Genomic DNA, 25,232 nt, shown 5'->3' on the forward strand with positions numbered 1-25,232 from the left:
TTGGGTGGGCTGGGGGTGGGCCCACGGACTGAGGGGGCTGTTTGTGTGGGCTGGGGGTAGGCCGACAGACTAGGGGACTGTTTGGTGAGTTCGAAGAATTACGACTGTGGTTTGTATTTCAGGAAACTAGCTGGAAACGGTGCTCAGAAAGTGCTAGGTGGAGTAGCCTCTGAGAAAACAGATACCAAATCTGTACCGTTCACTCCTGCATCTTTAGCTTCAAACAGCACCCGGCTCACCACGTATGGTCAACAATGCTTGGTGAACTGAAAGCAGTGGTGTGACCAGAATCGATGTCTTGGTCTGATTATGACACCCTGCTGCAGAGTCCTGCACCACTTTGCTGGGTAATGAAGTCTGTAAGTGAAGATAAATAGCTACAAAACGTGCTTATTGCAAGGCACCGAATGACCGAGAACTGAAACAATGCACAGTCAAGACAGTATGAAAACAATTAGATCTGTGGCTTGGTTTTGTTTGAGAGTTAGGCATTCTTTTCCTCTCTTCCTCTTCCGCTTCCTCCCAAGTAGGGACATTACTTGAGGTCCCTCCTCTGCCCCTTCTCATCACAGTACAGACTGGGAGTCCCCTCAAATGTACTCCATCAGTACAGCAAACCCTGCACGTCCCAAACCAAACAGGTGTTCCCCTTACAACCTTCTCCTCTCCTGGACCTGCACTTGACCTAGCTCGTCTTTTTTTTTCTTCCAAATTCCTGGGTAATGTGTAAAAAAGAGTTTGGTAAAAGTACGATCTGTATGGTATACTTTTCTACCCACTGCTGGGAGGCACATGGGAGATATAGGCAAGAAAAAGTTATAAAAATCAAACTTTTACAAGTTTGGGGGTGTGTGCGTTAAAACTCACAGCGCAGGCAGTCACCCCGCGATCTGCTTCATTTGTGGTTTGCTTCCTCAGTCCGTTCGCCTCTTCTGCGGCTCATGGGATCCTGATTTTCCACTGGGGCATTTACCTCTCAGCCGTTCCAGAATGTTGAGCTAAATCCCGGCTCCAGAGGTGAGCCCAGCTTGGTCGAAGCCAATCCCGTGCCCCTGGTTACAGTGATGCTTCAGAGTTGGGCGCATGCTCTAATGTGGGCATTACAAGCAAAATCCAGGGCTTAAGCAAGAAAAATTGGAAGAGACCCTTTAGAATGGGGGACAGGACTGCTGAAACGTGTGGCCGTGCGAAGGGGACTGTGGAGGGAAAGCACATCCTGGTGACTGAGTAGCTGGACGCCCCCTTACTCGCCACAAGAGCTCATCCACAGAAGCTTTTGGTCCTGAGTTCCCAGAGTCCTCACATCTATCCGAGTCTGATTTTTCGGCCCTTGCAAATGCAGAGTTCTAACCTATAAACTTACCATCCCACCGCCCAGAGAAAACCATCGACATTTTGGGTTTAATTCCTTCCACACATTTTAATGCATCTGTATGAACACAATTTCCTTTTTTTTTTTTTGACTGTTACAAAATTGAGAAAATAGATATACTCTTCTGAAATGTTCCAGTTGATAATATTGTTCACCTCTTCTTGAGTTAACCAAACCTATCATCATTTTTAATTATTGCGTGTTATTCCATTTCGGGAATATATTGTTATTTAATGAATTTCCTATTAAGGATCATTTACAGCTTTTTCTAGTTTTCATGTTATGAATGTGCCATTTTATACACTAGTTCTATTATTTCCTTAAATCCTACAAGTGAAATTACTGGAGCGTGGAGTATGTACATTCTTAAGGCTCAGACATACTTTACCAGATTGTCCTCCCGGAGCAGCGTACGATCTGTGTTCCCATCGGCACAGAGACTTGTATGTTTGACAGACAGGAGGTGACTGAAGGCAAAATGCTTGCTAAAAACGGAACATGCTTTTGCTCACTAAGCATTTACTGAGTGTCTATAATTTGCATGACACTGTTTTGGGTGCTGGGGATACGTGGCGACCAAGGACTCCTCGTCTTCCTTCTCCAATCGTGGCAGGTTTGGGACAGCGTCTGGCTCTGTAGATGGATTAACCAATTGCACGTATCATGATGCAACACAAATGACATCAGAGAGAAAGCTCAGGGGACAGCGGAGTTGCATCTTGGCACAGCTGGTGACATCGCTGGCTATGGTTTCCTGTCTGCCCACGCTTTCCTTCCTGTGCTGTCTGTCCCCTATACCTAGACACCTGGAACCTTGATTTCCTTGCCAGTTGAGTCCTGCTAAGGGGAGGCACTTGTGAGAAACTAGAAGGGAGACGGGGGACAGAAGCCACTGTATTTCAAGGACACGTGGGTTCTTGCTGGGGTCGCAGAGAAGAGAAGGGACACAGCTGCACAGGCTCTTGCAAGGGAGGCAGTGGCCGACAGCCCAGAGTTTGGGGAGGCAGCACAGGAGGCGGGTTGGTGTGGGCCGGGGCTGGGGGGTGTGAGGAGGTGTGTGGGGGGTAGAGGGCTGCAGCGCTTCCCCTCGGCGCCCCGTGGCTGGGTGATTCAACCCTTCCCGTTCGCCCCTTCATCCTGTGTAACGATTTTGTACCCTAAAGCCTTACGCTAAATCCTTCTGTGTTTGGAGCGCTTTTGCTCTCCTGACTGATGGCACAGCCCGCCGTGAAAATCAGCCTTGCAATTCCGTAAGGCATGAGCTGCGCCTGAGATCCATGGCGCGTCTCTCAGTAAGTCTGACAGAGCCAGTTCTTCTGGGAGCGATGCAAGAGAGTGTAGATGTTTTGTTTTTCCTTTTTTCTCAGCTGAACAGCAGATGAAGTCAGTGACTGGCTCTGAGAGGGCATCTTGCACGAAAAACACACGTCTTTGAATGCTAGAATGGCGCTTCGGAAGACGAGACGTGACACGCACAGGGGAACCGAAACCAGTGTAGGGGAAGGGCAGGGTCGCAACCTCCTTCCGACGCTCCCCTAACACACATGGTGCGAACGCGCACGCGCACGGCAGGAAAGGCAGAGAGCATAGCGGCCTGTGTGTTTGAACTTGTCAACGTTCTGCTGCTGCGCGCACGTGTAGTTGAACCCACATAACGAAACGTGCGCAGGACGTGACTCTGGCCTCCGCTGCGTTAGGGGCGCTTGGGATGCTGCTGCCGTAAAAACCTTTAGTTCCGTTTTCAGTGTAACGGTACAGAAGTATTCAATCGACTCATATGCTCCTCTTCACGTTCGAACGAACTTGACTGTGGACGTCAGTCCGTTTTTAATACTCCACCACACGAGGTGCCGTTCTCGTACCCTTCCTTAAGCCACTGCATCTTCTTAACAAACGTCAACACAGACAAGGGCTTTACTGACACGTGCACGCGAACACGACCGAACCTAGAAAACGGACGAGAAACGGGGCCGTCCAGTCAACTTTTCTCGCCTGCGTCTTCTCCCTCGCTGTCGTCGTCACAGTAAAAGATGTCTCGGAACAGGAAGACGCGCTTGGGCGCTGCAGGAGTCTGGAGCTCTGTGTTCGTCTTCTCCATCTTCTTCTCCAGCTTTTCCTTGAGCAAAGGTAGACTCGTCTCGTAAAGGTAGTCTATAATCTCTGAAGGAAAAGATTGAGTGTTGAAATTATTCGTACGAAGCCTCCTCCCAAGGTCAAGGGAGAGAGGGCACCGCCGATGGCCCTGTACTGTTACTGCCACGGGCAGACCCTGTCCTCACTGCCTTACTCGGACTCACTCACCCTATCCTCTCAAAAAACCCTCCGGGGCAGACACTGCCACGAACCCGATCTTCCAGGGAGAAACCAAGGCGCTACGAAACATCATGGAACTGGCCCAGAGCCCTAGAATGAATCACGGCCAAGCCAAGACCCAAGCCAGGAAGTGATACCTGCTGAATGCAAGAGGTGACATTGCAGGGCAATGTCACCCAAACCAGTAGTCCCCAAACACTGGTGCTGTACAGACCACTGGAGTCTCTCGTGAGCTTGTGAGAGAAAACCTAGTCTCCGAACCCAACCCGGAGACCAGCAGTCAGTCTGGGTGGGATGAGGCCCAGCTACGTATGTTTTTAACGAGTCCCCACATGACTCCGATGATCTGGGTCTGGGAATTACACATCTGAGCCACCCACAAATGGCTGCAAAGACGACACCAGGCACCTGACGCTTTCTCTGGAACGCGTGTGTGCATGCGTGCAGCACGAGTGTGTGCAGGTCGGCATGCACTGTGTGCACACATGTGCACGTGGTGGTGACCCAGAGGCATGCGCGGTTATTTGGTGAGTGCTTGTACCCTGGGGACCACAGGTTACACGTTTGTCATCTCCTTTAGTACTGTGCAAAGTCCTGTCAGGTAGGGATTATAATTTGCCAGTTTACACCACTTTGCAACTAAAGAAACTGAGGCTCCCGGAAGTCAAGTCCTAGGTCACTAACTAGTATGTGGCATCAACATGCTGTGTTCTCAAATATTCAAATATTGAAAATACTGACCTGGAAAAGTCCTCTTCTGCCAAAACGGAACACAGGTAGCTTTCAGCTTATAAAATTTTGTTTGAACGTAAGATGGAGGAACATCACTTTAGAAAGAAAAAGATAAAAAAAAGTGAGCATCAGTTTAAAAATTGGTCATTTCCGTACTATGTACTAAGTACACCAATTAAAATGAGCAGCTTTCCTGATTCTGAAAACGAAATCATGTCCGTGAACGCGTGACAGAAACAGGACACTGACGGAAAGCCACTGTGCATGTGGTTAAAAAAAACACACACGCACAAAGAAAATTAATAGTGCAAGATGGATCCTGTTTAAAACAGAACAAACTAAATTACGAGTCGGTAGGCGAACTATAACACTGGCTAACGTGCTGATGCTTACCTTGCACTTGACCCTGCCCTAAGCACTTTCCACAGAGCAAGAAACGACCCTCATGACAGCTCCACAGGGAAGCTACCGCCCTTAAGCCTCACTTCAGAGATGGGGACACTGAGGCGTAGAGAAATTGTCCAAGACCTTACAGCTACTGAGCAGTCGGGCTGGGACAGCTGGGTGGTCTGACTCCAAAGCCTACCCGCAACCACTATGTTTAGGGTAAATACGTATTCATCACAATTCAAGGCGGACATCCTGAGTTTTTATTTTGCAAAGCTAGTAATAGCAGATGCTGATGATGTTTTCACGAGTCCAATACATTTTTAACGTACAGTAAGATCGAAACAACCAAATATAAACTTGCTTTCAAAGAGAAAATCGCTAACTTCCTGTGCTACACTTTTTCTTGAACCAGAAAAGCACGACTTACGCGTTTTAATAATTACCTAATCTAGCAGTTAAAACGATTAGAGTGGATCATTTTATCTGTTAAGTACGTAGAGCTAAAAGGGGGTGGGGTTCTTTCAACCTCTTCATCACGGCAACCGCTAGCGGACACACCCCGCAGGCACTGGGCGAAGATCTGTCATGCATTATCCCCTCTGTCCTCGCTGTGGCCCTGCTACGCCGCTGTGCGGATGAGCAAACCGAGACAAGTAAGGGAACAGCCCGAGGACGGCCAAGTGACGAGCATAGGACTCAATGCCAGGCCAGTCTGGCTGCAAAGCCCAAATTCTAAGGCACGGCGCTGTCCCACTTGTCCCACTTCCCATAATGCCGTGCACCTAGTGTGACATCCTGCCGACCAAGTTCAGGCTGCTTGTTCTCTGGCTGCATCCCAAGGTGTAAGTGACTAACCACCAGACCCGGTGCAGACCCTCCATCCTGGATCAGTGACATCACAGCAGCAGCCTCGCTCCACTGCCCACCCTCTCAAAACTGGAGGCCAAATGATCCCTCAACATCCCCACTTCCAAAAGGCCCCCAACCCTGCACCTCGCGATGCTCAACAACTCGCTTTCTCTTTAGGCGCAGGAACTGATTCAAAATGCAAGGGCTACAGCGATGAAGGCTCGCAGTAGAGGTAAGCGATTATAAACAAGATGATAAACATAGGAAAGTTTGGTCTCACGGCTCAGATGAGAAATGCAAATGAGCGGCACAGCGAAACTACCGAGGAGCTAGAAGAGGAACAGGATCTTCGCGTAGTCTCAGAATACCTCCCCACAGCCTTCTTACCACCAACAGAAACACCGCTACTTAAAGCAACTGTCTATGTAATACTGCGAGGGAATGTGGCAGACGCCCCCAGAGCCAAAAGATCACAATGGGAATCACATGCCTCATGATACAATGTGACCGGTGACAGAAACATAGCCTCGTCTATGTCATGTTCCTGCCCGAAATACAAAACCCTAATCTCATTTGGAGGAAACGTCAGATGAACTCCACGGTGAGAGTCTACAAGACAAGCGGCTTGTGTTCTTCCACAATTTCAATGTCATCAAAGACAAAGGCAGAACAACTTTACAGACTGGAAAGATGCTAAGAAGAAAGGACAACTAAATGCCACGAGTGATCCTGGACTGGATCTTAAATCAAGGGGAAAATGCTATGTGAATGACATCATCGGGACAAGTCGTGAAGTTTGACTGTGGACTGTCAGCGACTAGCATCATATCAACGTCTAGTTTACCCAGTATGATAACTGGACTGGGTTACTTTTTCAGGGCGTGTGGTCCACTACCACCTCTCAAACGGTTCAGGGGAAAAATTTCATTGCCTTGGAGAAGGGAGCCGGAGAGGGAGGGGAGAAGGATGAAGGAACTGCGGTGGGACGGGTGTGACGGGCGGAGGCGAGTTGTTGTTCTCTGCACTAGTCTCGAGACTTGTGAGCTGCTCGAAGCTTCTGAGAGACGCGGCCCACATTTCATTCGCTCTTCTCAGGCATCTTCAGTGGGGGGTACAGTGGGGGGAGAGGCTGTCGGATTCCCTTGGTCCGGTACACACCGTGGAGGGTTCCAAATACAAAAAGACATGGATACAATTTCTAGATGGGTTCCACGTGCGGCATAAACCTCAGCCCTGCCCTTTAGAGTCCGAAAGGCAGTCATTTATTAAAAGTCACATCTTATCTTTTAATTACTTTATTAATATTAAGCAAATAGCCTTACCCTATGGTACTGGCAAGGTCTTCCCAGTCTATTTCGTTAGCATCTTCCACATTGATTTCATACAATCTATGAGAAAATATAAAAATTAAGTTTTCAACCAAAAATCAGCACGATGGACATCTCCCTGGACCCACAGACTATTAAAAGCGCCAAGGCGTCAGAATGTTCACCCCCATTCCAGCTCCCTTGTTACATAGGCCCAGCGGGGCCGGCACGCTAGCCCGAGGTCAGCCCAAGTTCAGCGAGTTAGCGGGCTACTGGCCAAAAGGTCGCCTCTCTTCCTCTTGAGCCCTCTGCATTTCCCACCAAACTGTGTTGCTCTGTCATGGAAAAACACACGACATTCGATGCAGACAGACAGCAACGGTACGTGTGCCCTCAGCATTGACTGTGGGACAGACACCGTGTGATGACCTTCACCCGCTGATGAGGTCGGGGACTATCTCCACTCTATGGACAAGGAAACGGGCTGAGAGCCCGAGTCACTGGCTCGAGGTTTCACAACGAACGGGCGGTGCCGACACTGGGCCCGGGGTGCCTGACGTGAGATGCCCCCCTCAGCTCTGCCAGCCTACACCGTCTCTCTGGAAGGAGAGGGAAGCGCGGGAAACAAGGACGCGCGCCCATGACGCCAACGCGGGGCCCGTCACTGAGCAGGGGGCGTGAGGCCGCGCGGGGTGGCCAGAACCCGGTGTCTTCCGCTCTCTGCGGTTCCTCGCTTGACACGAGCCCTGGTCCATGAGACCTGCAGGTTTCCTTCAACAGGCTCTGCGTGGAACAGGGACTCAAGGACAGAACAGAAGAGCGCTGCAGAGCACCAGGGCTCGGCCTGCGTACCTGGCCTCCATCTCCAACGGACGGAAAGAACTAACGGCCACACGGAAACCTTCGAAGTCTAGAATCACGATGTTTGTCGGGGGCACTTTACACGCGTCATTTCATCTCTTCTCCCCAAAACACCAAGAGGCAGGTCTTGTTACCGTCATCCTCATTTAAGATGAACAAACTAAGACCTAGCAAGGTGGCAAACGTGCCCGAGGTCACAAAAGTAGAAAGTGCTGGGACAGGGATTTGAACCCTGGAGACCCTACTGCAGATTCTGCCGCTTTACAACTACTCCCCGGCTCGAGAGAAAAACAGAAAAAGAGAGGCGCTTTCGATCTCTGTACCTTTCAATCAAGTTGATCTTGGCCCGCAGGGCGTTGAGGCCTCGGTAGATGTCCCGACCCTTTGTCATCCTCTTGGTTAGAATTTCCGTCCTACGTTAAATGAAAGGAAAATAGTTTACTTTCAGGGGTGAAGTTTCTATTAAAATTTCCTACATTTTTTCTCATCTAAATTGTCTTTTTCAGAACCGCTTTCTAAGTTTTGCGGCTCGTCACTGCTGACGTTTACCACCACCTAGAATATTCCTATTTAAAAACAAAGTGTGAAAGGATAAGAAAATGGTAGAAAGTTGACGGTTATTGAAACCGGATGATGAATACGAGGAGTTCTACGTTTGTTGTGTTATAAAGTTTCTATAATTAAAAGTTTCGAAAAGGGAGAAACAAAGAATAAGCCGATCGGAGGGCACTAAAGGACACTGTATAAACTCAATTCATTTTCGACTGTTTATAAAACAGATGGATAGTGCTCTTATTAACGCTGCCAGCTGTCGGAACACCAAATGTGACAAATTTAGTAGAGTGATTAATGATATGATTTCTCTAAGGCTCAAAGCTAATGGCTGAAGGAAAGGGTTGACTGAAGTTCTTAATGAGAGGAGCAACCCAATTTCAAATATTTTAAAAGTACCTATCTTGCATAGAAAAGTTTGTCACACTCTGACGGACAGATTGTCAGCTGTTCCGTTTACCTTCCCGATAAGGGAGATACGTGACAGATGGCAAAGACACCGACGTTCTCATTGCTGCCATCCGTCTCCACCGACTTGAAACGTACCACTTGAGGTCATCTCGATGTTCCATAAAGTAAACACGTGTTCAGGCTACAGTATCCTATTCTTTCCTTCCACTTAAAAAGAAAGTCCTGACTGCTATTTAACCGAGCTGGTTCTGAAGGAGATTTCCCTTCATTTCCCTTAACACTGACAGCTCATCCTCCAAGTGCGGCTTATAACCCACTCCTTTTTTGGTCTAAAATGGAGGGATAGAGGATGTGGTTCCATAGTGTAGCGGTTAGCACGTCTGCTTTACACGCGGAAGGTCCTAGGTAAGCAGCCTAGTGGAGCCACGGTCCATGGTCTACGGCCGTGCAACCCTGAACAAGCCCAGTGTCTGACCTTGGAAGCTAAGCAGGGTCGGGCCTGGTTAGTACTTGGATGGGAGACCACCCAGGAAGACCAGGTGCTGTAGGTGTAAATAATAATAAATAAAAATAAATAAATAAAGAAAGAAATAAAACGGAGGAGTAGAAAGGGCTCTGGTTCCTCCACCTTATACACTCTTCCCCCAAAACATCATCTGCTCTTTGGGACCGATTCCCCTGAGTGCCGTCTTCTGTTAAAATAAACAAATACTCTACAACAGAATTGTAAGGTACATCAACAATAAACAGTATGACCTCGGAGTTTGCTTTTAACATAAAATACGCCCACTCTGGATTTCATTCTTATTTCATTCTTATTTGCATCCCCTTTGGGGATGACGTGTGCGTCGTGGCTGAAGGACCAGGGCTTTGAGGACCAGCCCAGACACCCACCACGGCTGGGAAAAGCTGCATCGGGCCAAGAACACGCAGCAAGATCAAGACTGAAAAGACTTCTGTGTGGTGGATGCACCTGAGAAGTTCTAAGATGAAAAGTAGGACCCCCTTGCTTTAGATGAAGACAGAGGAACCACAAAATTAGAAAGCAAACCTTAAAAGGCTAAGCCATTACTGATCACCATGCTTGCGCTTTCCCTCCTGTGTTAGTTTTGTATTTTTTTTTTTCTGATGTGGCAAACAGATAACTACCTTGTTTTACTAAAAGACTTACGAAGGGGTAGAGTGAGAAAACAGAAATCAGTGTTCAGTATTAAAAGAGCTCCAGCTCTTTATGAGGAAGCTGTACGATGAATCAGGGCGAGCTAAGTGCTAACTTAAACCAGATATTGACCATGAAGTGGCTGGAGCAGCAACCATTTTCGACACGGAAGGCTTTCCACGTGCTGGTATCGCAGACAGTCTCAGGAACCTCACCAATCTACCCATGCTACAGAAACTGGGGTGGGGTGGGGGGTGGGGATCGTGTTGAAATTGATATGAGAAGCTGTAAAACTTACCACTTACTTTTACACTGCATCCAATTTCTCGTTTCCACTTTAGCTTCTACTTCTACCCAAGATATGCCCTTGTATAGTTTTTCCCGAACGATTGACAGGCAGCCTTCGGGGTTTTCTTGGAGTCTAGAATCCACCTCTTTTAAATCCTGGGGGGACATTTTCTTTAGAATCACTTCTTCGACAGCCTTGATGAGCTTCTGAGTTTCCACCTTACTCCAGGCACCATGATTTCTTTCTATAGACATAGAAAGACGGTCTCACAGTTGCTAATCTATTTGCTTTCAAATACAGTCTTAAAAATGAAATCATGATGAGGGACGCATGTCATCACATATGTCCGAACCCAGAGAATGCACGACATCCAGATGACCCCGAAGTCGACGAGGGACTGTGGGGGATTAGGACGCGTCGGCGTAGGTCCATGGACTGTAACAAGTGTACCCCTCTCATGGGAGCTGTTGAGAGTGGGGAGGCTGTGCACGTGGGCAATCTCTGTACCTTCCTCCCAATATTACTGTGACCCCAAAACTGCGCTAAAGAAATAAAGTCGAAGAAGATAAACCCCACGTTCTTCAGAGGGTAACAGGCAACATCCCGTTACACAAACATAAAACTATCGGACACAGGTGCAAATTAAAATGAAACTACTAAAGAAGCCACGGCTTTTTTTAAGCAATATCTTTTTTTAACTTCCAAAAAGTTGATCTTCCTGTTTCTGAGAATAATGTCTCCTGCATGAACATTTAATGGGACAGAGACAACCTGATGGCTGTTACGTTATGTATACACTCTCCCCAGGGGTTCCTAGCGTTAGAATAATCGCAGCAGTGACACCACCACAGCACTTGACAGCGAAGGCACCTGAGACCCTCTGGAGTCGCTCGTCTGTGGGATGACAGAAGCCTCTACAGCTCTCCCTTCTTGTCCAGATGTTCAGTTGAGCTAAGGAAGAACCCACAAACCAGCAGCCGGCAAGGACCTCTGGTTTGGCCCACAGAGCGCTGTTGTCACTTTTCCCCTAATCACAGTTTGGATGAATATTTAAAAATCAAAATAATCCCAAGGGAAGAAGACAGCTAGATTTTGCACGTGCATGAAAATCTGGATTTTTGCTTTACTTCTTAGAAACTGGAAGGACTGGCCACACTGAGCCTTTGCATGGCATTGGTGGCTGGAGCTGGTGGCAGGAAAAGCGTGGTCTCCAATGCACCCAGGGCCCCCCACGCGCCGGCCACATGACGCCCGGCTGCTGCACTGCTCTGCCGTGGGGCGGGAGCACGTGAGCCCCGTGCTAAGGGGAACGCTGATTAAAGACCGTCTTCTTAAGGCCGCTGAGGATTTTTAACATGAGGAGACCAGAGATCACCAACATTGGTCACCAACACTAACGGGCCGACTAAACTGCACCCCTCCCTGCCACAGTCGCCCATGCCACCTTGGGGAAGGGACGTCCCCCACCAGCTTCCTGGGTGTCGGTCCCCTTGACAGTCACAGTGGCGCTGGGAGCTACTGAACTGAGTTGTGGGAACGGTCAGTCTTATGAACACAGGTGCATGGCTCCACACCACACGCGGGGATGTGAAGGGCGTCGGCACAGAGAATGGCTTAGGGAACGTCGGCCGTCTCAGGAGACAAGCCTGTGGCACTGGCTGCCGGGGGCCGGCGGCCTGTCGGGCTTGTTCACTCACTGGGTGGGCTCCCCGGGTGGGCAGCAGAGACCACAACTTACCACTGCCAATCTGGGAGAACTTCAGGGCGACGGAGAGGCTACTTCGAGCCACCAACTCCCCAATCTTTTTCCAGTCGTTGCCATGGAGGGCATGGTAGACCTTCAACTTCTCGGTGTCTCCCTTGCTATACCTGAGAGGAAGGAAAGGCATTACAGCTCTGAATGAACCATGAGATTAAAAACGGTTCTCATTGTGGTCCGCTGCAGTCCTGGAAAGCTGCACTGGGTGGCCGTTAGCGCCGTTTCAGTGCCAGGCCGACCCACGACCAGAGCTCCCATCACTGCCTGTCCTGGCATCCCAATGTGGTCACCCAATGCTTCAACCACCACGGTCCTGGGCCAGAGGCCCGGCTCGGCACACAGCGCAGAGCAAATAACCGGGTCAGGATGGTCCCCGTCCAAATCCCCAACGCTCCGCAATTCATGCACAATGAAACACAGACTTCTGGACGTGTCTGGAAAGCCGGGCACTCCCCACAGCCCAGCCCCGCGGCCTCGAGGCCGTTCTCCCCTCAGAGAGTACCTGTGTACCTGTGGTGGAAACGGCCTACCTCGCCCACTTGCCGCAACAGCACCTGCAAACTCTCCAGGTGCCTTACATGCGCACCTTCAGCGAGGGCTTCCGTGAGCTTAGGGTGCCCTGTTCTCTCCTGGAGAAGGGGCTGCTTCTCCCCCTGCACCTATCACGACCTGCGATTCTATACCTAGGGGTTCCCTTGTTTACCCGTCTCTTCCTCTAGACCACGGCTGTCCCACAGAAATCTAACACGAGCCACGTGTCCTTTAAAATGTTCTAACGGTCATGTGAAAGTTAATGTTTAGTTTTAATGAATTAATTTAATAATCTATTTAACCCAATATATAAAAACTGCAATCATTTCAACATGTAACCCATGTCCAGAAGTCCTGATGAGATATTTCACGTTCTTCTCAGCTCAGCGTGTAGTCTACAGTCCATCTCAATTTGGAAGGACAACATTTCAAGTGCTCAGTGGCCACAGGAGGCTGGTGGCCACTATGACGGATGGCACGGCCCTGGAGGGGAAGTCCAGCAAGGGCAAGGACCCTGTGGGTTTTCTCCACGTGGTATCCAAAAGACTTAACACCTGACATTCAATAAAACTGACAAATGGCTTAACGTGAAAATGTAACTATCTAAGGAATTTGAGGTATATTAATGCCGCGTAAAAACAAATAGGTTAAAGAACTAAATCAAAGACTATAACGTGAGTGAATCTGGAGGTTAAACACCTTATGTTTAAGAGAAGCAACAGCAGTCTTAACGACATTCTAGAATTCGTCGCTATGGGGGCCGGAAGTGGGGGGTTTATGTTATGGCTGATGGAACACAGAAGAAGCCCTAGTAAAGCACTAACCATTTCTGAGGACAGCGGTCCAGAACTAGTTCCAGACACGAGATCCTAGGGTTCTCAGAAGCTCACTGAGGAGGCAGAGCACAGTAAAGAGACGCGTGATCCTTCACTATCAGGAACTGTACTTTCTAGGAGTTTCCTTCTCAAGGCAAACTGGGTCTTTCCGAGATTTAAAAAGAACTTAAAGACACCCTTGGAGCCACAGAAATGAGGACATCAGAGAGAAACCGAGTGTACAAAAATGAGGAAACAGGTATAGTGACCTATAAGCCCCCCGGAGCCCTAAAATTCTGTGATTTTTGACTTCCTACATTTTTTTCCGGTTAAGAATTCTTTAAGTTGGAAAAATATTCTATGGGTAAACAGTCGCCATGACACAAATAATACGGTACGAAGCAATGAGCTTTAGCGTTAGGATGACGAGCTTTTATCGTTCTACACATTTCATTCCCACGCTACACACAGGTAGAAAAGTGCTACCTCGGCCTCATCATTCATTTCCCAAAAGCATCAGGCTCCATGTCGAATGTCCTCTTCAGTACACTTCCTTAAAGTCCTGTCCTCGGCTGTCTAACGCTGCGGCCTGAGAAAGGGGGCGGGGCAGGGGTCGGTCTGCGTGGGGGACCTTTCCTCTACTTAGGGTTTACTCCTTTGGGTAAAAATTTAAAAAAAAGAAACCAGTGTTTGAAATTCGGATAATACGCATGTCTTTTTTAAGTCACATAGCTCAATGGAACTCAGCTGGCCCTGCTGCATTTACTAAATTCGTCTCCCAGAGTGAGACCAAGTCATTGAGCCAGTGGCTGTTGTTTGGGTCCTCAGAGGTGGGGGCCAGCGCCTTCTTGCTCATCCCTGCCTTTGAGCAGAAAGCTTAGGTTAGCCACATCTGACACTTATCTGACATTTGTTTTATTTGAAATGTTGGAAACAAACTTTAATTGCGTATTTGATCTAGGAAAAAAGGGAGGAGAGAATGACCGTCAATACGTAAGCACCGGCATTGCATCTACACTGAATCACACTTACATGACTTCAGACTAGTGCTTACCTCTCCCTTCAAATATTCACAGAAAACCCAAAGAACTGGGCCCAGTGCTGACGGGAACATCTGAGAGAGAATGTCTGGGTTTACGGGGACCTTACAGGTGAGCAGAGGAGACCCCCTGAGGAACAGTAGGAGAAGCACAGCGTGCCGAGAGCTAAAAAGAAAGTATGAAGGAAAAGCTGAGGATTTAGAGAAGGGATGGTCACAAAAGATTAAAGAGGTGGGGGCTGCAGCGGGTCAAGACACCCAGCTGACAACAGACGCACACACAGAAACATTTATGGCTTTTTTTACTTCTCATCTGTTGTTTTCAATATCGTGACTTGTAGTATCAGCAAAGACTACAAAAATGTCCTGTGTGCAGCTGCTCAGACGTCGTTCTTACCTGCCTTTGTAATTATTGATGTCGAACATCTTCTTCGCCCGATAGTACACGAGTTTCCAGGGCCGGGCGATGCCTTTACCTGAAGGCAGAAGGGAGGGGTCAGAGGGGCACTGAGGGTGGCATGAAGTACGGCCACGACTAAGGAGCCCAGACACTAACTGCCCTGGACCCACAGTCAGGCTGGGATTTCCCACGTCCTACGGGAAACGGTCTTGGGGAGCGAATGTACAAAACCCTCCGTTTCCTTGGAGATCTCTGAAAACTGGATGTTAGTATGTAGAAGCTCCAGCTTCCAGTCAATGAAATTCATGGAAAAGACCCTTATAAGGCAAAGTAATTTTAACATAATCTCAATAGAAAGGAAGGGGGGCTATGGTAGGGGACACACACCAACAGTTCTCCGTAAGATACAGATAAAGAGACACGCCTTCCTGGCGTTCCCCTCTGCAGATGGGACGAGCCCCCACGGGGCTCACTACGCTGTGGTCCTTGGTGCATTCCAGAGAAAGCCCAGGAGATTATGCTCTTTAAATTCAAGAGTCTTTCCAATCCAATCCTGTATTGCTTCATGGCCTTCCGACTGCCCAAACATCACCTCCGGGAGGAAGGTTTGGCTGCAAGCACAGATACGGCCGCATCTAACACACTTAGAGACCCGGGTGCACGTGACGCTGTGCTTTGTGCAGTAATCGCAAAGGACCCATCATGCAGAACAGGGAGAGAAACTCACCTGTAATTATCACCGAGTGAAAGGCAAAAATCGGTCATTTACTTTTTCATAAAATCTGTAAAGCGCTATCCTTGGGAGGCATGAGCACACCCCTAAAGCCCCAAAACACAGGCTGCGGGTAAGAAGGCCACCAGGCGCGGCAGCAGCTGACACGCACTACGCGCTGACGGGCCGGCGCTGTGCCTGATGCCCGCCGCGGCTCGCCTGTCGCCAGATGCCCGTCACGGCTCGCGCGTTTCAAGGCGGATGGCGACGGGGCAGAGCGTCCTCCACTCACCGATGTGCAGCCGAAACGCAAATCTCCGCTTCAGGTCGGTGATCGCCGCCTTCTCCTCTGGGTACCTGTCTGTGTGCAGCAGCTTGTCTGCGGTCTCAATTCCCGTCAGCGAGAGGAATTCCTGCACGTTCTTCTCTAACTGCTTATTTTCCTTTACGGAAAACTTGCCAAATTTGATGGCGACGCCTAGGATTTGGGGCGAGAGAAAGCATGTATTGTCAATGAATAAAAGCCAACCCTTAATCACAATACACGGCCTGCCAGGGAGCAGCCCCTCCCCCTGCCCTTGACACTTGCTCTCCCAGCCTCCCCCGCCCCCAGGTCCCCAGCAACTCAGTTTTCCTTCAGCGGTCAGCTCAAGCTACGCTCTTCTCCCAGCCTTCCCTGGTCGCCCATTCCAAAATGACCTTTCCTGACTCATTGATCTCTTTTTAAAATATTTTTATATTAGAAACACACATTCAATAAAATTCCAAGCAGTACTGAGGTAAAAGTTTAAGTCCCCCTTCACTCTCCTGTCACACTACTCGCCCTAAGGCAGCGCTGTGGGTTGGCTGGCGTGGACACGGACACCTGTGTAGACTCTCTGTGCACTTCTATTAGGGGGAGGGGTGACAATGTCACTGCAGCTGACATTCTATTTCTCTTTGAAGCTCGAAGCGCTCAAGCTTCTTTACGTATCGACTGCATTATATAGCATATTTTTCTATTCTCGCTTATTTTAAGATACTTTTGATAAAATACGTGCTTGTAAAAATTTCAACACAGAATATACCAATAAAATGGATTATTTTTCAATACTGCTCCACGAATTGTGTTTTTCTCACTCGTCTATTTTCACTTTTCAGTGACCAGTGCCGTTGGGCACTCAGTAAATGCTGCTCATTTGTAGTACACAGCCTCACACTCGTACTTTATTCTGAAATCTGACAAGCTTTCTGGGAGGTTCTGGGACCCAGTGAAATCGAGAGGGAGACCACATTGGACCCTGCTTGCAACCACTCAGCCAGCTCCCCCTCAAATCAACATCCTGGAGAGAATTACACCTCATCTCTGTCGATGATGCTGACGTGAGCGCTTCAGTTTGATTTCACTCGTGTGCCCTCCCCAGTGCTGCGACCAACCGACCTCCTGCTCCTCCCCGCCCAGGATCAGCTTCAGTCTGCGGCGTATCGGGTCCCTTCAGCCCCACTCCTCCCGCCTCCTCTACCAGAAGCTGGGCAAAGAAGAGGGAAACCTGCACGCTCCGTTTGGCTAAGCTTTCGACTCGGACAATTCTGGAAGGAGACAGAGCTGAAAGCTGCTACGGGACGTGATGCTCGGGGATCCACAGCCCTGAACCACTCCGAGGAGAAAGGAGGGGCAGCGACGCACGCGGAGAGGTGACAGGCGCCACGGCCTCCCGGCTCACCCTGCGCTTTAAACTCTTTGAACCGTCCCAGGTCATCCCGGTACATGCGCTTGATCGTCGTGGCGGCCCGCTCCCTGATGCTGGGGATGAACTCCTGCAGCTGCCGCACGGCGGAATCCAGGTCCACGTCCGAACCGTCCGAATCTCTCGGATCTTCCGAGGAAAGCTTTGCTTCAGAATCTCTGGCCGACTCCACGTTGCTTTCTTCTTCGTCTGCAGGTTCAAACCTGCGGGGGGGAAGCTGGATTGATTAATGTTGTCACGCGCCCCGAGAGCTTTCAAATCCCTTTCTTGAGACGACTCTCACGGAGACCAGCGGTGATTCAGCGGGGACGCATAAACTTTCCATGGAACTCCGACACTGGGACGTGCTCGACGGCAGACGTGCGGCCCTCAGCCCGCTTCCGCCAGGCATCTTTATGATTACGTCTCAACTTCTTTTTTGTTGGAGGTATTGACTTCCTAATAAACCGCGTCCCCTTCTACCCCCATGGACACTCAAGACAACTCTCCCCAACCCTTCCAATGAGTTAAGTTTTACAGTAATGGTTACTAGTTAAATTAGCGTGCAGGGTTTCGACAGTCACAGGTGTTTTCACTGTCATCGATAATGGCCACATTTTCCCCTTTGCTTAATGTACTATGGATCCATCATCAATTCACCCCCAAACTCTCTGCCAGATGTCCAAATCTACTTTTCATGTGTTCGCCTGTATCAGCTAACCGGATAGGAAGCTGAAAAAAACTTTGTGTGCATTCGTCTAAGCAAAGGGCCAATGGCTTTCAGATGGCCCACAGCCCAGCATGAGCCAAGAACCACAGTCCTAGGACATTCCTGCCTCACGGTCAGCATTCTGGAAATGTCCCAGATAAGACAACATAGAGGATGTCGTGAGTGGGGCTGCAACTGTCATCAACAGCCTGTGACACGGGGACCCCCGTCCTCTCTCATTTCTAACTGGAATTATTTTAATTAAGCCAGGACAACCTAACAAATATAAATGGAGAGAAAATATCTGTCCCAAGTCTCAGAAACTGAGATAAAGTGGTTAAAAAAAATCCTGCATTTATTCATCAGACAACGTCCTTAAATAATCGTATAAATGATGATATATCTAAATCTCTTTTCTTAGTGAGAACCGTAACTGAAGTTTTCCTCCGGCCCTGTAACATTCTAAGTACCTCTGCCTTCCGTCTACATGCACATAGACAAACAAGGGTAATTTGGGGGTCTTAAAATGCCTTTTGAGCCTCATCATAGAATTTCAGGGCTGGAATACTTCTTAGTGAAAATCTCATCCCGACTGTCTGTTTTACGTGTGAAGAAACACACGCGTGCACCCCGCCCCGCACCTTTCGTGGCCTATCTCGTCACGATTTCTGCCCCTTACTACAGCCGAGCTGAATGGGGGCCGGTCCCAGGCAGAATTCCTACAAAAGGCGGACACCCTCAGAAGGCGCGACATTCCCGCGTTACCTCTGCACCTCTTGCGACCGCGCCTGGGTTTCCTCCTCGTGTGGCCTGGGTCTCGCCCTTTCTTCAATCAAGCAACCATTACCTTCCAGGGACTCAAAGAGCGGGTCCTCGGAGCGGGCGCTGCGCCCTGGGGGGTCGCCAGCACACGGCAGGGCACTTCCGCCGGAAGACCTCCGCCTTCTTTTCTTAGCCTTTTTCCTGTTCCTGCTGGGTCCCATCCCGCCTTCTGCAGTCCCCACCTCACGGACCACGTGTGACCCTTCAGCGTTCACGTTCTCGAGACTCTCGGGCACGGTCAGTGTCTCACTTTCCTGGGCGTCTGAAAATTTTCTCTTTCTTTTCTTAGACTTCTTTTTATGGGCAGACCCTGGCGGTGGTGTGACTTCGCCTTCCAGGCCCACAGGAAGCAGGGACTCCGGCTCATGAGACTCGGGCTGGGGCGGGCCTTCCCACCCAGCATCTGCATCGTGGGACGCAGCTTCCAGCCGACGCTTCTTCTTCTTTTTCTCCCTAATTTTATTATGCCGTTCCTCTGATTCTTTTTTATGTCGCTTAGTGACGGAATGCGCTTCCTCTGCTTCGGGCTCTCGGGTTGACTTGTGTCCCTTGCTCATGTCGACATAAACGACGTCGACATTCCTTCTAAAAGTCTTCGGCCTGCTCTCGATGTTTTCTTTGTCCGTCATGACGTACACGCCGCCTGTCTCGTCTGGTCCCCCTAAGGCACTATTTCTTCTCTTTTTCCTCTTTTTGACTGTGCAAGTGGCCTTTTCAGACTCATCACAGATTTCTGATGTTTTCAAAGGAGAAGAAACCATTTGCTGAAAACCCTTTCTCTTTTTTTTCTTCTTCGGTTTGTGAGAGAGTTCGCGTGCCAGCGGGGAGTCTCTGGAATTTTCATGGGAATGCCTCCGATGCCTTTCCTTACACACAGAATGCTTTTTCTTTTTCTTGTCAAAAACGGGAGTGTGGATTTCTGATCTGCTCGAGTCTCCTTCCATTTTATTCCTATAGGGAAATTTGACAACAATGGTTTATTTTTGCAAAGCATTTTAAACATTAGCTTCAGGAGAAAAAAAATCACAGACAAATGAAACTGTATGACACTTGACAAGTCTGGATCATGATGATAAATTTTACACTATTCTGAATGCACAGGGGGTACACTGTAATTGATTCTATCTGGCCCCACTGCCTTTATGACATAGAAAAAAAACAGTTAACAGTCATTGACAGAGAACAGTGCCCTGCACACTCGGGCCCTTGTCCCCCTCGAAGCTCCATCCTTTAACCCTCCTTTCCAACTCTGCGCTCCAGTGCACGTGACTTTTTTTGGTTCCCCAAACATGCTGTAATCATTTCCCTGGCATTGGAGTCCCTCTTTCTGGAACAATCTCTGCTGCCTCCCCCCTTTCCCTGCCTCCTTTCATCCCTCAGAGCTTGGCTTGAATATCACTTCTTTCAGAAAGCTTCCTCTAGTTAAAAGGATGTATACACTATACCATGTATATGAAAACGCACAAATAATTTTATGTCTCTTTTCTGAATGGATACACTTCTAACAAAACTATGAATATAGGTATGGGGATTATAACTGGCAAATTCAAGGATTAGGAGGGCCAAGTATAGAGCCAGTTTCCCTTATGTTTGTAATGTTTTATTTCTTAATTGGGGTAGTGAGGACAGGGTGTCTATTTATGTTTAAAAACAAGCAATTGAAGGATATAAATGTATTAAGTAGTTACAAAAAAAAAAAAAAAAAAATTTTCCTGATGCCTTGGGCTTGGCTCATTCCCCAAAAGATGTTCTTTCATAGCAACCTGTATTTCTCTTTTTGTAGCATTTAGCCAACTGTACTTTTAAAATATATAGTTATTTACTTAGTCATTGAATGTCTGTCTCCCCTGCTAAAAAAGGAACCTCCTAGAAGGAAGGCAGTCTGTTTGTAGTTCTACCTCCCGGAGACCACGTCCTTGAACTCGACATTACAGTGCAGGGCCAGCAGGGTCTGAACGGTGGGGACGTCAACTGTCCAGTGAGCTCAAACAGAAGGTCGCCTCTTTGAGGAAGGCTGGATGTGTCTCAATCCTACAATGGGTTGGAATGAAGTTTAACGAGGCCCCAGTGTCGGCACTCACATCGAGCACGTGCGTGTGGAGCGGTACAGTAAGAGAAACGAGCCTGATAAAAGATTCTACAAACGTGTCTTAGAACTCGCCCTGCGCTCTATTGCTTCTGGGTTTCCGTTCATAAGATTTTATTTCTCTTTGACTAGGTGACACGTTTGTATGGTTTCAACATCAAAATAATCTGTTCTTATTCTCCTGCTTTCTTACACAGAAGGTATATCTATATATTCTGAACCGCGTTGTGTTATTTTTCCCTTAACAACGGGTCCTGGAGATCGCTCTGTATCGGTGGTCTTTCGCGTCTGGATGGCAGTTTTTTAGAGAAGGCCCTAATTTCTCCTGCGTAGTAAAGAAGCTGTAAGAACTGTGTGGCTGGAGGGAGGGGACTATGAATGAACGTGTGGACTTCTACTCTGAGCCGAATCCCCCAGCCTCAGGGTCTCGCCTTCCGTAGACCACCTAGAGCTTTGGTTAAGGCCGCCTTCCTCCCTGATGTCACCCAGAGGTGCAAGGAAACCTACTTATTACCTCTTTGAGGTCTCGGCTATAGGTAGGGTGAGTTCTGCAAGCTGACTCCCTACTCAGAGTCTAGCAGACTTTGCCTGTCTCATACACTACTGCAGCCCCAGCATCTAGTGCAGCGCCTGGCTCATGGCGGTGGGGAGACTCATTAAATATTTTTTTTGTAATGAATTAAGCTTTCTCTTTGGCTGCCCTTGAGCTCCTACGGATAGCTGGAGAAAAAACTCACATCTGGCCAGATGGGCAGCACTCTAAACACCTGGGTGCTGACTATACATGGGATCTGAACACTGCTCAGGAATCGAACTGTGTCCCTCTAGATCTGTGCTGTCCAATACAGGGGCCACTAGCCCACCTGAAATGTGGCCAGGCCAAATTACGGTCAAGTGTAAAACACACGCTGGATTTCAAAGACTTAGAACAAAGACAGTAAAATGTCTCCTAATTTTTATATATTGCTTTCATATGAAAATAATAGCTTGGATATTGTTAAGTAAAATATAATCCCTAATTCCACCTTCTCCTCTTTATGCTTTTTATTGTGGCTACTAAAAAATATCAAATTACATATGTGGCTTGCATTCTACTTTTTTGGGACAGCACTGCTCCAGACAGCTCACTCGCCCGCTCGTTTTGAAACAATTATTTCCACTCTCCTCACCTCTCGACAAACTTCTAATTTCATTCTTCCTTCTCAGTGCAGCGGACTAACTTGCTATGACCTCACGCACACTAGACAAGAAATACGTTACCCTCGAAACCGAGCAAGCCTGCCTGCATGTATCCCCTTCTCTCTTGCTCTTTTATCACACCAGTGACCCTTCTCCCGTCAGAGGCCACGTGGCACGCGTGTGCTGCTGGATCCCGACGTCCTCCTGCCCGACGTTCTCAGAGGAACCACAATGCATCAGGTAACCCCTCTCTCTCCTGCATCTTCAGCCTCTTCCACTGCCCCGGCTCCCTCCCAGCAACACCCTGACAATCTCTAGACTCTTCCAAGTTAAACGAAACAAAACAAAGGTGGCGACCATCCTATAACCCTAAGGCCCCACCTGCCTATTCTCTTTCCTCCCCATTCACAGCGAAATTTCTTAAGAGAGAAATTGCTCTATGTCCTCACCTTCCATCCACTTCTTAACCCACTTCTTTGTAGCTCCCACCCCGACAATTCCCCTGAGACTGCTCCAGTAAGTGCCTGTGACCCTCAGGCCACCACATTCAAAAAACACCATCCTGGACCATCTTTCAGGACCTCTTAGTAACGACAAACGGAGGCGATGATTCCTTTAAATGTTCTTCTACCTTACGTCAGTTTCTATTTTGTAAATACCTCTTAAGCTTCGCCTGGTTTCTTGAACTCAGCATCTTTTAAATATAGTCATCTCTCGCTATAAACTTTTAATGGTTTCCCGTTATTCTTAAATCCCAACACCCTGTAGACCGACCATGCCCTTCGTGATGCGGCCTGGTCCACGCCTACCTGTCCAGCTCTCATTTCTCTCTGGGTTTCAGAGACCCTGCCCTCTTTCGGTTCCTAGAATACACCATGTGCCTTTTCACTGGCAGAGAATTTGCAAAAGCAGCTCTTTCTGCGCGGAATGCTTTTCCTCCGCGTTACCTTTCTGCGCTATCACTGGTCGCTTAAGAAAGCCTCTCTGATGGCTTAACTGGGTCCTGTCTCCCTGGCGTGCAGTGTTCCCCGACAACCCAGCCGCTTCCCTATTGCACTTGGCTCAGATGCGACAAGACCGGTCTCCAAAGGGCTCGATGCCTATGGCACGAGCGGATGCACATTTATCTCCACTTATTCGGAACGAAGCGACAAGACCGGTCTCCAAAGGGCTGGGATACCGTACAGCACCCAGGGCTCGGTGCCTATGGCACGAGCGGATGCGCATTTATCTCCACTTATTCGGAAGGCGCCGCTTCCCGCCCGGCGGGGATGTGCCCGAGCCCGGCCCCGCATTCGCTCACGGCCTCTGGGGCGCCACAGAGACCGCGCTCCGGCCTGGGCGGGCGCTGCGGGGCGCAGAGGGGCGGCGTGGCCGCAGGTCTGGTCTCCACCGTCTGCGCCTGGGGACCCGAGCGCGCGGACCGGCCCGCGGAGGCAGCGGAGAAAGCGCGCGCCCCCGTCCCTGGTGACCCCAGGCCGGAGGCGGGGCTCCCGGGGACGAGGGCCGCCCCCCGACCCCGCTCTAGTTACACGCGCGCGCCCGAAAACCGCTTCAACAAAAAAGCGCTTCCAACCTACCGTCGGAAAGGCGTCAGCGCCGTTCTCCCCGTCCGGAAGTGCGGCCGCTGTGGAGCGGAAGTAGTCGTACGTAACTTCCGGTCCACGCCGGCATCCCGCTGCCATAGAGACGTGCTCACAGCTCAGACTGTGACACGTGCGCTGTGGCCTGCCCGTTTTGTTCCTGGGGTGGGACAGAGCGTGAGCCTAAAACTACGACAGGGAGACAGAATTCTTCCGTAGACTTGCTAATTAGTGCATGCATTCCGTTTATGCAACACATTTTTTTGCTGCTCCCTATCTATAGTCCTGATGAGATCAAGACGATGAAGTCCCTCGCCCCAGGAAGACATGACACACAAATCAACCGAGATAATTTGAAATTACCCTATAAGGAAAATAAAACAAGGTAATGTGATGGAGAATGACTGAGGACAGGGAATGCTGCAGGAAGGGAAGGCCCTTTTAGGAGGAACATTTGAACTGAGTTCTAAGTGAAAAGGGCGAACAAAATTCTAGGTGGAAGACTGTTCCACGCTGGAAGCAAATACGAAAGCCCCGAATTTGGTTGCTGGAGGAATTGGAAGAAGGCCAAGGCAGCCAGAGCACAGTGAATGAGGGGGAGACTGGTAGGCGATGAAGTCAGGTGGGCAGGGGCTAGCTGGTGCAGGTGGGATGCATAGGAAGCTTAGATGGGACAGGAGCAGCCTTGGAATCTTCCCATTTCAACTGAGTCCTGAAGAAACTTAGTCTGTGATTACAAGTAAAGCTTTTGCCAGGCCATCAAGTTGGAGCCAGTAGATATAGCCCTGTTGCATAACCATATCGGCACCTTGTTTTCTCATTTCATCCTGTAACGACCCTGTGTTGTAGGTATCTGTTAGGTGTTATCAGCCTCACCTGTGGGGCAGAAAACTAGGACTTAACATAACTTGTCCAAGGGGACTTACGTGGCCCAACTAGGATTCGGTGTGCTTTCTCCACCACTCCACTGTCCTGCCCCTCACTGCAACACCCGACTTCCTCTGTGCCAGCTGCCCAGTGGCTTTGATTGAAAAGTGCACAAATTTCTGTGACGGTCCGGAAGTGAAGCGGGCTGGAAACCCCATAAGCACACATTATACACACCCACGTGTCACCACCCAAGGGCTGCTTCAGGCCTCGGTCGAGCAGTTGGAAGTCTGTCTGGCCCGCTTTGCAAATGGCGGTGACGGTGTTGTCCACTGTTGGTATGTAAGGCCTTGAAGTGCAGGTTCCTCGGTGCAGCTTGCTCTGTGGTGAACCCCTCTCAGGTGACCTCTGAGCCGAGTGGATATTTGCACCTTTGATGAAGATAATAATGGTGGGTGGATGAACCCACAAAAGGTGTGCTCTGGAAGGCAGACGAGAGATCATCCAGGCTCGTGGCTCTGAAAACATGGCACTAGTCATGTGGGAAGCTTTGAAAAAGTGCAGATTTCCAACTTTGCATATGGACTGTGTATCAGGCATTATTATTGTGTCACATTAAAATCCATAGACATGATAATGACATTGCAGTTATATATGAGAAGGGCCTTGTTTGGAGCGGACGCATGCTGAAGTGCTTTGGGTCAAATATGATACTGTCTGCAGATGTTTTCAAAACGTGTGTGTGTGACACACAGTGAGAAAGTAAATGTGGCAAATACTAAGGACTGG

General features: G+C 49.1%; 1 protein-coding gene across 4 annotated transcripts; it reads right to left on the bottom strand.

Moving 5' to 3' along the window:
- Nucleotides 1–1,400: 1,400 nt before the first annotated feature.
- TTF1 (transcription termination factor 1) lies at nucleotides 1,401–23,619 on the bottom strand. 4 transcript variants are annotated; one of them, XM_006918075.3, is made up of 11 exons: nucleotides 23,574–23,619; nucleotides 18,672–19,679; nucleotides 17,195–17,421; nucleotides 15,784–15,969; nucleotides 14,777–14,855; nucleotides 11,974–12,104; nucleotides 10,245–10,479; nucleotides 8,148–8,237; nucleotides 6,979–7,044; nucleotides 4,427–4,512; nucleotides 1,401–3,532 (listed from the first exon to the last, which is right to left on the bottom strand). In XM_006918075.3, exons 2-11 carry the CDS (start codon nucleotides 19,670–19,672, stop codon nucleotides 3,351–3,353), a joined length of 2,283 nt encoding a protein of 760 aa, XP_006918137.1. In that variant the 5' UTR covers nucleotides 19,673–19,679; nucleotides 23,574–23,619; the 3' UTR covers nucleotides 1,401–3,350. The 4 variants fall into 4 exon arrangements, 3 of the variants coding, with proteins under 3 accessions (XP_006918137.1, XP_015449809.1, XP_024906950.1); XM_015594323.2 differs by lacking the exon at nucleotides 23,574–23,619 and adding an exon at nucleotides 22,941–23,099; XM_025051182.1 differs by lacking the exon at nucleotides 23,574–23,619 and adding an exon at nucleotides 21,984–22,919.
- Nucleotides 23,620–25,232: the final 1,613 nt, after the last annotated feature.

The sequence above is a fragment of the Pteropus alecto genome, unplaced genomic scaffold, assembly GCF_000325575.1.
Source record: "Pteropus alecto unplaced genomic scaffold, ASM32557v1 scaffold67, whole genome shotgun sequence".
Lineage (NCBI taxonomy): Eukaryota > Metazoa > Chordata > Mammalia > Chiroptera > Pteropodidae > Pteropus > Pteropus alecto.